An 11354-nucleotide genomic window follows, 5' to 3' on the forward strand; every position below is an offset into this window, starting at 1 on the left:
TTTTAGTAAGTGGATAGATATTTTTTTTCCTCAGCATGACACATGTATTTAAATTTCGATAACTAAAATTTTTATTCATTTATTTATATTTGTAAAAAAAAATCGCATTATTAATTGTGCACTTTCGATATTAAAAAAAAAAGAGTTGCCTTTGATTAAAAGAAATTGACGAGCGGTACAGGGCTGTAATTACAATGGAGATAGTGAGCAATTTCTGTGATCTTGAATTAAATTATGGTGAGAAATAGGATTTTGTAGGTCGTAAATAGCTTTAAAAAAAAGTACGATTCGATACAAAGTTCATCATTCAAAATTTCCAAAGAGTTTTCTGAGAATTTTGATCACAATCTGGGTTTCGCAAATACACTGAAGACGAAAGATGATGTGATGAAATCGGAATTTGCAGTCGTTCGATAAAAACAGATAAAATCACATAGACAGTCCAGATGCCGTGCTGTGGGACAGGTTTTGCAAATGCAGCGCTTGCAACAGTTGAGAGTTTTCCGTGTAAAGCTCCATGATTAGCATGTCGGATGAAGCCAACTTGTCCATCTGTAAAGACAAATCCAACAGTTCCAAAACAAAAACAAAAAAATCCAATTATTTTTCCTTATTGAGTTGGGTTGATTGGTCGCCTCACCAATCAACACAAAAGACTTGTTGCTTCATGACTTTGCGTACCGTTTGTTTATGTTGAAGCGACATCTGACGTAATGCATCTTCAGATGTCTTCATCATCGTCTCCAGGGTAGTTATCTCCGCATGGTGTTGAGCCTTGGTATCTGTTGATAACGATGATGAATCATTATTCAAAAGATGCACAGCATTTTTCAGATGTATAATTGTGAATTTTAGTTTTCTCTCTAGGCTTTTGTGAATTCATTTACCAAACAAGATTTGTTCTGTACGAAGTTTTTGGCACTGCAGGGCATAGTAGAGTTCCCTGCAACGCTGCTCTTGCTGCTTCAAACGACAGTTGAGAGATTGAAAAACGCTTATATCGACACGTGAAGCTCGGTGAGGCTCAGATGTTCCGCTGTTTAGTGATGGAGATCTCCTCAACTGAAATGGTCAAACAATGTAACAAACGATGAATAACTATAATAAAAATTAATGCAAATCAAGCTTCAACTTTACGGATCAAATTAATCACTAACCAGTTTCTTTTTTTATCAATTAATCAATAACCAGTTTCTCAATCCCCTTGTTTTTCTTTTCTTTTTTTCTTTAAATATTACTATTTGTTTGAATTCGAAACGGGTATTAGTACCTGTCTACCGTCTACGCCATCTATAGTTGACTCGAAAGACTTGCAAGGTGAAAGAGAGGCAGGTGATCGTTGACTTTTGGCCCAGCCTTTACTTTTCAACGGGGAGTAGCCAGGGGGTAGGATACCGGGCTTCGGTGTCGGTGATAGAGGTCGATTTGAATGAGGACTCGGAGGTGACTTGGACGCAGGCAGCAATTCACGCACATTTTCCAATTTAATTATCAATTTTTCTTCTCGTTCAATCGCTTCGGCTAATTGCAATTTCGTCGATTGAAGATCGGCCGTCAACTGATCGATTTCTTGTCGGGATCTGATCGTTTCTAGATCTTTTTCTTTCTGCATTTGTTCTAGCTGCGCTTCGAGCTGCGCAATTTGTTTGATTTGAGCTTCGCTTTCTTCCTCTAAATCATTCAGCTGCTTTTCCCAGTTGGCCCGTTCTTCTATAGTCGAAAGGCTACTCGTGCTTGATGTATCACCTTGTCCGAGAAGCTCCTCGTATTCTATGATGAAACAATATGACGAAATGTGGTTAAATTCATTGGAACGTTTGCCACTTAATCCAAAATTACCTTTGATTTTCATCTCGAGTGATCGGAACTTTTCATCCGTCGAATCCCGTTCTTGATCGTAGATTTCTCGTTCCTCGTCTAACTTTGACTAGAAATTTAAAAAAAAGTTTTTCAAAATGAGAACATTCCAACGCAAAATGTAGCAAACAGTACCTGCCAGTAGTCATCAAGTCGATCGAATTCCGTCCGGAGCATATCCAATCGGGACTCTAAATCACGTCGATCTTCCTCTAATGCATTTTTCTCAACCTGATTTCTCTGTTTCTCATCTTCGAGATCACGAACGAGCTGCTTTATCCGCTGTTGAAGTAACGCTGTTTCAAACTCGACTTTTTCTTCCATCCGCTCTTCCGACTCTTTTAGTTCTTTCTCCATTTCTTCCTGTTGTCGTCTCACTTTTAGGCGGAGCTCCTCGTTGTCGATCAATATCTTTACAATTTCAACTGTGGCCACAACCAATAAAAACAATCATGATCACTCGAAAACAATGTAAAGTGAAAACAGACAAATTTTGCAACGGGTACCTTTAACGGAATCGAGTTCGTTTTCCAACGTTTTGCACTGTTTCTCCAGTTCTTCGACTTTTGTCGAACTCTCTTCCGACTGCAGAGCCGAGTCGTGTTCAGAGTCACGGCTCAATTCTTTCTCCAGAGCGGCGTCCAAGTCGGCCAGGGCCTCGGTCAAGTTTTCCTAGAAAAGAAAACAAGCAATGCCGTATAGAATGACAACATGACAGATGGTGCGAAACCCAACAGTGCTTGCACACGAATTGTTCACAGTGTGCAGCGTTTGCGCAAAAGGGCCGTCTAGTCTACAAATGCAGGTTTGAGGTAGGGTAGAAAATGGTCAATAATGGGGGTTCGTGTGAACTAGTTTTTACGTTGTTGGTAGGGCTAAAACAAAAATTGCGATTGATAAGCTGTCTGGCATTGCAGAGAGACTAAAAAGAATTGAATTTTACATAGAAATGAAAAGAAAAAAAAAACATTGGCCTCGACATCAAGAGAAAGTCGGTTGTTAATGAGGTTCTGAAAAAAAAGTCAGGTGTCAATCGGGCACGTGTCTTATTTGTAAGGTTAAAAGAGATTGGTGGGACAGGTGTGTGTTTGGTTATAATTTTTTTTTTTTCATTTTTTTTTTTTTTGTTTAATACCCGTAGTAGTTGAAACAGAGGGGTTAGTTCTGGCTGTACGTGCAGCTAACGGCCAATCGAAGAATATCCGCAATGAAATTATTCCGGGCAGAAAAGCAGAGTCGAAGCCAAATAAGGAAAGAAAACGGTTGATAATGCAATCAAACGTCGAATAATTTAAGCAATCATAAAAATAAGAGAAGAAAAAAAAAAAAAAAAAAAACTAGCGATTTGTCCTCGCATTAAAAAAAACTCGTTATTTCCATCTTTTTGTTTGTTTTGCTTTTTTTTTTTTTTTAAAAGAAGCGTTCTTACGTATTCTTCCTGTTTGGAGTCCTTGGAATGGACGCGTTTGAGCTGCTGGCGCACCTCCTTCAATTCCATTTCGTGTTCAGCTTCCATGACCTGAAATCGCAATCAAATCATCAATATTCAATCAATGCGTCGATAAAAACGCGAGAAAAGAAAGAAGTTTAACACGCACAACAGGTTATCTGAAAAGTTTGAATTTACTGTTTGGAGTTGGACTAGATCTTCGTTTCGAATTTGCGTTTCGGCTAATTGAGCTTCCAGTGCGGACAGCTTGAGCAGGTGTGACTCGATTAAACTACGTTTCTCCTCGGCGTGTCGCTCCTCTTGTTGAACCAATACGTTGCGATACTGATTCTGGAGAGTAGCCACACTATCGTTGCCCTTTTGAAAATCAAATACGTCGGTCATACAACATGCGTTCTAATTAACAGTTCCAAGAAATGCACAACCTCTAAGAATTCTTCGACTATTTGGAGACGCAATTTTTCAAAGACACGTTTCAGCTGTTCTTTAATGGTAGATCCACCAGCGTTAACGACAGGCCCGGACGACGTTTGATGCTTGACTTCTTGCAACTGGGCTGCCAAGCTCTGATCGTTATTCACATTGTTTGCCCCCTCTTTCCATCCATTCTGCGCCGACGGAATACCAAGAAAGAAGAAACGAATCGCATCATCAACAAGTTCTTTTGGGGAGCGTACGAAGCTGTAAAACGTCAACTGGACGGTGACACACATACTTGATTGTCAGATAATGGACGAGGCGATTCCTCTGAACTGCAGTGTCCCGTTCCCGCCTCCTTCTTGCGGACTTTGCCCACATGATCTTCCATTCCCAATTCCTCCTCTTCGCCGTTGCGACGTTTCACAGCACCAGACATTGTCGGCTCTGAACGCCAAGCTGGACCTAATCCGACACACTCGGTCCTAATGCATCGTATAAAACAAGTCCGCCACAGCGTTAGAGACGCATTATCGTTAATTACGCAATAAAAATGAGAAAAAAAACATACCTTGCGGCTGCCAACTGTCCTCTGAGTAATTCGATTTCAGCTGAGAGTTCGTCCGTCCGGTCCCGCAGTTGAAGATTTTCGGCCGACATGCGGTTCAACTGTTCGGTGAGGGAATGTCGCTGGCTCTCTTCCAAGGCTTCGCAGCGTGACTCTAATTCGGCCATCTGTATTCGACATAATGCAATAATGAAAGTTTGTACGAATGGGGGCTGATTAAGTATCGTGCTAAAGAAAGCCAACTTAATCATGAAAAATAGCACACGGCACGTAAACAAGTGTTCAATCAATTAAAAGGTCAGAGAGAGAAAAAAGTTTTACGAGAGAAACACCGTCCAGCTCCTGGATGAGACGACCGTTGGCCCTTTCGGAACTAGCAAGTTTTTCTGTCAGATTGGCGTTTTCGGCGGACAGTCTCGCGTTATCCTGAAAGACGGATCACGTTGCAAAAAAAAAAGAAATGGACGTTTCTTTATTGTCACCCATCAGCGAATAATGATAAACGACTCAAATGATCATCTCGCCAGACTGGTGCCTGTTGCGAACGTCGTCCAGCATTTTGGAAGCCATTCAAGAACCACGGCAACTCGTCGTTGACAGATAATCTTCTCCTGGCTAATTTTTTTTTTTTTTTTCGTTAGCTGACCGAGGCGTCTGGAATGTTTCACACGACCTTCACGTGTGAGGCGAGACGTCATAATTTTTCTTCAAAAAAAAAAAAAAAATACTCACCTCGCTCATGGTTTGCATCGACTCCTTGAGCCGTGCTTCCTCTTCCTTGGACTGCGACAGCTGCTGTTGCCGTTTATCCAGCTCTCTCTGGAGCTGACTCACCAGCTGATCGCGATCGGCCTGAGCGACTTCCTGAACCAGACGCAGCTGATCGGCGTGTCGCTGTTCCAACTGCCTATTTTAAGAGAAACGGGTCACCATTTGTTTTTATTTGCTTCAACTTTTAATAGTCTATACTTGAATTGTGTCCGTCGGATCGTCTCCTGTTTGGCGTGGTTCTCGTCCACCTCCTGGGCCAGCAACGACGACCGCTGGTTAGCCTCTTGTAAGTCGCTGCGGAGTTTTTCACACTCGCGGCTGGCGTGTTCTACCGTCAGTCTGTGTGTCGAGCGACAGCGGATACACAACAAGCCAACAGGCCACAAGGAAAGCAATGTGGGGGAGAAAAAAAAAAGGAGAAAAGAACAGAATTAGAAATAAAAAGAAAGAAGGAAGACTGAAAATACGTTGGCGTCTAATTATGGAAATTTTGTGTCCCAACCCTAGCTCCAACGTTTCCACAACTCACGGGTGGGACGGCTGTAACGTCTTGTATCAACAAATCAAGGCCATTGGGCCCATGCCAAAGAGAAAGAAAAAAGCTACATGTTTTCGCATAAAATTGTACGACGGATTACAAGTGGCTAGCGCACGATACCGCTCACGCAACTTGTATCACGTAAAAACCCAAAGAGAATGCAATTTAAACATCGAAGATATTTGTTATAATCAATATCCTGCTTGTGGTTTTTACGTTCCGTCTGCTGATTTCACTTTGAATTTTGAGTCAAGTAAAACTGATCAAAAGATTACCGAACGGCGGAAAGCTCGTGTTGTATGAGTAGAACTCCCGCGTGCAAAGCAGCGCCACTTGGTCCACTGTTGGCCAGCAAACCATTCTCCAATCCAGCATTCATTTCTTCTTGGAGGGCGCAGACGAGTTCGCGAAGGCAAAGTCTTTTGGACGGATGATGGCGGAAACTGAGAGCATCCAGGAGGGACGACGCATGAACGACGCCCAGGGAACGGAGGCACTCGACCGTGGCATCGTAAGTTGCAAATCTATTGACACAGATAACGAAAAATTGATGTAATAAAATCATAAAAATCTATAGAGCAACTGAACATCTTGTTTTATGATACGAAAAGCGTGTCGACACGCACGCAAATTATGTTAAGCATTCCAATCATTGTTCGTAACCTGGAATTTAGGATAAGTTTCCTCTGCTATTTCAGAACATAACTGTGCCCAGGAAGAGAAACATTCGGAATTGTTAAACATGAAATCCACACGGTTAGCGAAACTAGAAACGCTGTTTGCCGGATGGTTGTTATGTCAGGCGAGAAATGGATATCATCATTCACCGTAAGACGTTGACGTTCTGATAAACAACATTTGGATCCTACTATGCTACTGATGATACCATCAACAACATCGTGAGTCTTTTTTTTTTTTTTTTTTTTTTTTTTGGTAGAGTACACACATGACTGTAGCTATCCTCAACAGATGTCTGTATGTTTTTCCTGCGGATTTCTTTTCCAGATTTGAGAACCGAACCGCGGGTTTTAGTGGGAAAATGCAGTTGTAGCCAGAACGAACAAGAAGGGCTACGAAACCGAAGAGGGCAAAAACTGATGACAACACCGGATACGACAATAATTATTAATTGTCGCCCAGTGAAAGCCAAGGCTACACGCCTTTTTCGCATAACCTTTTCTTTTTCTTCTTCATTTTACTAACGTTATTTTCAGGTACACTGACAGTGGGGAACGGCCTTGGTACATCCTTCCTTCTCTAATAACAACAAATACCCCAGGAGAGGCAGAACAAAGAACTCTTGAGTTTCCCGTCGACTGCCACGTCCGTTGCTAGGTGACGCTCGTCAACACAAATGTCAAAAACTTTTTCAAGCATGGTGCATAACTGTATGACGTGAAACAGGAGATAGCAACATTCTAGTGCACAGGGGTGCCTCACGCGTCTTTTGCAGAGTTACGAGGCCATTAACTGTTTAAAAATTTATAGACTAATGTGGACCTGGATCTCCCTCCTCCTACCAACCATTTTTTTCATTGAGTACGTTTTTATTACGTAAATTGGCTCTTCATGACTAAATTTACAACTTGAATCATGATTTCAGAACACGCGGTATCTAATAACTTAGTTTGGCAGCTATAGCATTCAACAATGGGTGATAAAAACAACACAGGATCTCCTGTCATACACTTTTCTTCTTCAGTGGACACTGAAAATGCTGGTACTTTTTCAACCACAAGCTGTAACATATATCCTGCCCTGCCCTTAGAAAACCCAGTTTTACTGCCTGGATGTAATGGTATTTACAATCAAAATAAGTTGACAACAAGTTTTAGTGAAAACCTCGGCTTTGACAGGCATTAGTGCTGGACCACCAACAACACCCAGTGCTCCCCGAAGAATGGGCCACTTTTCTGCATTGCCAAGAGTCAATTTGCCTAATGTTCGTGTCCCTGAAATGATGGACATCAGCTCATATATCCCAACGATGAAGCCTCCTTCCTTTTTGAAAGAAGTCTACACTTTCCCTGTTCAAGTTGGAGGCCATGTCAACAGAGAAGTGCGTAACATAGGAAGCAGCATCAACAAGGTATGCCTAATGCAAATAATAAATAATGATTCCAAGGGAGAACTCAAAAATATCTGCTTTTGAAATTTAGATCATAGATCGTGGCGATGTTTTTCTGCATAAACCTCCACCCCTGCCAGAGTTTACAAACTGGAGCATTTTCGGTGCACTATTTTCCATTTTTGGGTCATTTTTTGATCACGGTAGTGACATTGCTGCCGCTTATGTGCTGTGGGACGAGCCGGACTCGACATGGTGGTTTTCGCTCACCGTTACTTTGATTGTTGTTCCTACTATTTTCGTGAACGCTTTCAGTCTTTACTGGTACAAAAAAATAATTTCTTAATTTGATTTTGACCCTACATCTACGTTTAAAATCGGATAGGTACTGCAACGAAGATTATCAAGCATCAAGACGTATGTTCTCTAACTCATCGAGGCCAGGATTCTCTAAATGTTGGTGGATCTTTCGCATCATTGTACACTTTCTTCTTTTAGGTCCTATTTTCAGGTGATGGAATGTCTCTTTACAAATTCTGTAGAGTTGGTAATGTAACCGAGATCACTTTTTGAACAGATACATCGATTTACTTTACTATGGGATCAAAAGTCGCAAGTCCCGGCTGCAAAAAATTAACGTTCAAGGGCCATACTGTCCTTGGCCAAAGCAACAAGCTGAAATGAAGAAGCAGGTGGAATATTACAACCTGCTGTTGCACGAAGAACGGGATATAGCAATCTTGGAGCTTATGCACAGTTTCATGCAGGACGCTCCCCAATTAATCTTGCAGCTTTACATTTTGGCAAAACGCCCTCCCCAAAGTACAACGGAGAACGATTACATTATCACCGGTAATTACAATTCATCTTTCTGTCTTGTTTTGAACCAAACGAACCAAACTGACGTGAATTAATTCTTCGATCGTAAATTTACAGTCTTGGTTCAATCGGTTTCATCATTATCATCTCTAATGTCGTTGGCGTGGTCCCTAACATCCTATCAGAGAACTTTACGTTACGCTGTCCCGGACAAGCCTCAAATGAGCGTGGGCGGCTCAGCAACTACTTTCCTTTGGCACACCTTTCAGGTTGCCTCCCGTGTCCTAGCCTTGGCCCTTTTTGCTAACGCATTCAAACAAGAGGTTTTTATTGCACTGGGTGGACACTGGGCACTCATGATTGTTTGGATTTTAGCACAGGTACAATCCATACATATAAAATTACGATGTAAAGCTAAAAGGTGTGTGGATTCTTTTCCCTACAGCGCACAAATTTTTGTGGAACAAATGACGGAAAGCGGAAACACTGCGAAGAATTCTTTTACAATGTCGTTGTTGGGTGGATGTTCACGTTTGTTATGATCAACGTGAAAGCGGCAGCAACAAGGGTCAAGTATTCGGTTTATTACTTGTTGATGGCAGCTGAAAATACTACTATGATAGTTCTATGGTTTCTACAACCTGACAGCGCAACTCACTGGTATCACTTTCCTGCTCTAATCGGGACATGTGTTTCCTTCATTCTCGGTCTCTTTTTTATGTTCCTCTATTATCGACACTACCACCCTGATGGCAAAATGCCTAACAAAAACGAATCTCCCAAATTGTTTTAATTGCAGGAAAGCGATTCTTTCCTGTGTCCTTCAGCCTTATTCGAATCTTCTCTAATTTTACTCGCACTTTCTCGTTTGCATCAGCTCATACATTTTTATAAATTCTTAACGTACTACGTGCCCTGCCAACTGAATAAAAATGGTAAACATATGGAAATGCACGACTTACCCTGTACCAGCTGGATCAATATTGGAAAATAGAGCCATGGTTGACTGAGAGGGCATCATGAGCAGTTCGGAACGCACCAGCGACCCGTTATTCCGATTCGTAGATCCAATCTCCCAGTTGTTTGGCTCATAGTTCTAAAATAAAACCGTAACATTGGACCATGGAATTTACGGCATACGTCTTGTAAGCTTGCATTGTACATACTTCGGATTCTAGAGGTCCATCCCCTTTCCCCGGTCTCACATTTTGGAAAAGATGCAGAAATTCGCCAAAGCTAATACGACCATCGTGGTCGAGGTCAAGTTTGTCAAAGAGCTGTGCAATAACCTTTAGAAAAATCAAGAATTGTTTACTAAGCATATCCAAGGTAAATCGACATTAATCACCTCATCTGACAGTTTCTCCATTCCGATACATTCACACACGAGTGCTAGTTGAGATTGATCTAGATAGCCATCTTGTCCAACACCAAGCTTTCCCCATGTTGTTCTCAAATAATCTTCTTCACTTTCATTTAAAGATGGTGGAGAATGGTGGTCTTCAATGTGAAAATTGCTATTTTTTTCTGGTACTTCCATAACTGGTCAAATAATTTAAAAAGATGGAATGAGGCAGGAATGTTGTTTCTCGTTTATCTGTCACAGCCACATGCCAAGGATGACAACCTTCTACGTTCAGACCCTGAAAAAAGCTTCAAATAAGAAAAAAAAAACACAATAATCAAGTAAATTACGGGAAGTGAATGAATCGACTATCAAGGCTACAAACGATATGATATCAATAGTCCAATATTCCCACGTAAAGGTCCACAAAATATTACTAGCTTTATCGCACGACGGCATGTACAAGTAACACAAACATGCTTTCCAACTTTCAACATAACTCCAAAACACCGAAACCGACACTGCAACAAAGCTGCTAGAACAATGAGAAGAAACATGAGCTAACTTACACATTTGGATTTAGAAAACGAAAGCTTGGCATGTATATACAGCCTTCTCACTCACTCTGACAGCAAACGACTGATAAAAAGTGAAAAAAAAAACTGTGAACTATAACAAAGCTGCCATCTAGCTGCAACCTTCGTGCTTTTTACCGCGGGCAAGGGCCGGAAATGAAACATTTTGTGTTCCGAAAAAAATAAAACCTACACGGATACCACCTGTGTGGCGGCCTTCCTTCCGTTGCTTTCAGTTCAAGTTTCCTTTCTTTACATACGATGAAAAGTTTAAAGTCCTAGGCGTTGTATATTAAATTCAAAATGGGTTAAGTTTTAACTTTTAAAGGCAGACAAACTCGCAAAAATCGATATATTGATTGGGAAAATGAACAAAGAAAGCTATACCTTCTTGTTGTCATGTTATCGCTGCTCTGCGACCGGTTTACGCACCTAATCTATGAATGGCGTGTTGTTGCAAAGTTAACCAAGGGACAATTATCTGAAATAGTAACCTTTTGTGTCGACTAGGTCTTTATACTGGCATGCAGGTTATATTGTGTGTCTATAATAGCATCACGTCTAACGTGGCCTACATATCCGATCAAGCTAGGATAAACCAAAAGGACGAAATGAGTGAAGGGGGAGTGTCCTTTTCTCTCAGCAATTTTTGCGAGCTCTAAATAAAAATGTTATACATACCAAAGACACCAACAGCGAGAAAAGATGAAAAAAAAAACTCGGCAGGGATGATGAAATAACGAGGGAGAGTTACGAAAATTCGAAATTGCTAGCCACCGAAAAACAATGAAAAGAAAGGTAAGTTCTAGTGTAGTTAAATTGGCGTGACTATTCGCTTCCATGAGTACGACGGTATCATTCTGGTCGGATCGTGAAGCCATACACAACTTTAAAAGGATTGACATTTAAAAAAATAATCTTCTGTTTCTTTTTGCTCACTTTTTTC

General features: G+C 41.1%; 2 protein-coding genes across 6 annotated transcripts; one reads left to right on the plus strand and one right to left on the minus strand.

Annotated features, from left to right (window-relative positions):
- Positions 1 to 68: 68 nt before the first annotated feature.
- On the minus strand, positions 69 to 10476 carry LOC130695899 (ninein-like). 4 transcript variants are annotated; one of them, XM_057518973.2, is made up of 21 exons: positions 10403 to 10476; positions 9837 to 10141; positions 9655 to 9777; positions 9451 to 9584; positions 5877 to 6125; positions 5262 to 5402; positions 5025 to 5199; positions 4614 to 4718; positions 4296 to 4459; positions 4023 to 4209; positions 3733 to 3915; positions 3485 to 3664; positions 3287 to 3376; positions 2993 to 3025; positions 2364 to 2529; positions 1993 to 2282; positions 1840 to 1927; positions 1271 to 1770; positions 888 to 1062; positions 682 to 782; positions 69 to 552 (listed from the first exon to the last, which is right to left on the minus strand). In XM_057518973.2, the coding sequence occupies exons 2-21, from the start codon at positions 10026 to 10028 to the stop codon at positions 430 to 432; spliced, it is 3399 nt and encodes a 1132-aa protein (XP_057374956.1). In that variant the 5' UTR covers positions 10029 to 10141; positions 10403 to 10476; the 3' UTR covers positions 69 to 429. The 4 variants fall into 4 exon arrangements, with proteins under 4 accessions (XP_057374956.1, XP_059353180.1, XP_059353181.1 ...); XM_059497197.1 differs by having other exon boundaries at positions 2993 to 3037; XM_059497198.1 differs by having other exon boundaries at positions 2993 to 3037; positions 10271 to 10409.
- Positions 6805 to 9438, plus strand: LOC130695890 (XK-related protein 7-like). Of its 2 annotated transcripts, none has more exons than XM_057518960.2 (8): positions 6805 to 7140; positions 7205 to 7393; positions 7458 to 7690; positions 7761 to 7993; positions 8055 to 8180; positions 8247 to 8521; positions 8606 to 8868; positions 8934 to 9438. In XM_057518960.2, the coding sequence occupies exons 2-8, from the start codon at positions 7252 to 7254 to the stop codon at positions 9279 to 9281; spliced, it is 1620 nt and encodes a 539-aa protein (XP_057374943.1). In that variant the 5' UTR covers positions 6805 to 7140; positions 7205 to 7251; the 3' UTR covers positions 9282 to 9438. The 2 variants fall into 2 exon arrangements, with proteins under 2 accessions (XP_057374943.1, XP_059353186.1); XM_059497203.1 differs by having other exon boundaries at positions 6816 to 7140; positions 7205 to 7399.
- Positions 10477 to 11354: the final 878 nt, after the last annotated feature.

Source organism: Daphnia carinata, chromosome 10, assembly GCF_022539665.2.
Source record: "Daphnia carinata strain CSIRO-1 chromosome 10, CSIRO_AGI_Dcar_HiC_V3, whole genome shotgun sequence".
Lineage (NCBI taxonomy): Eukaryota > Metazoa > Arthropoda > Branchiopoda > Diplostraca > Daphniidae > Daphnia > Daphnia carinata.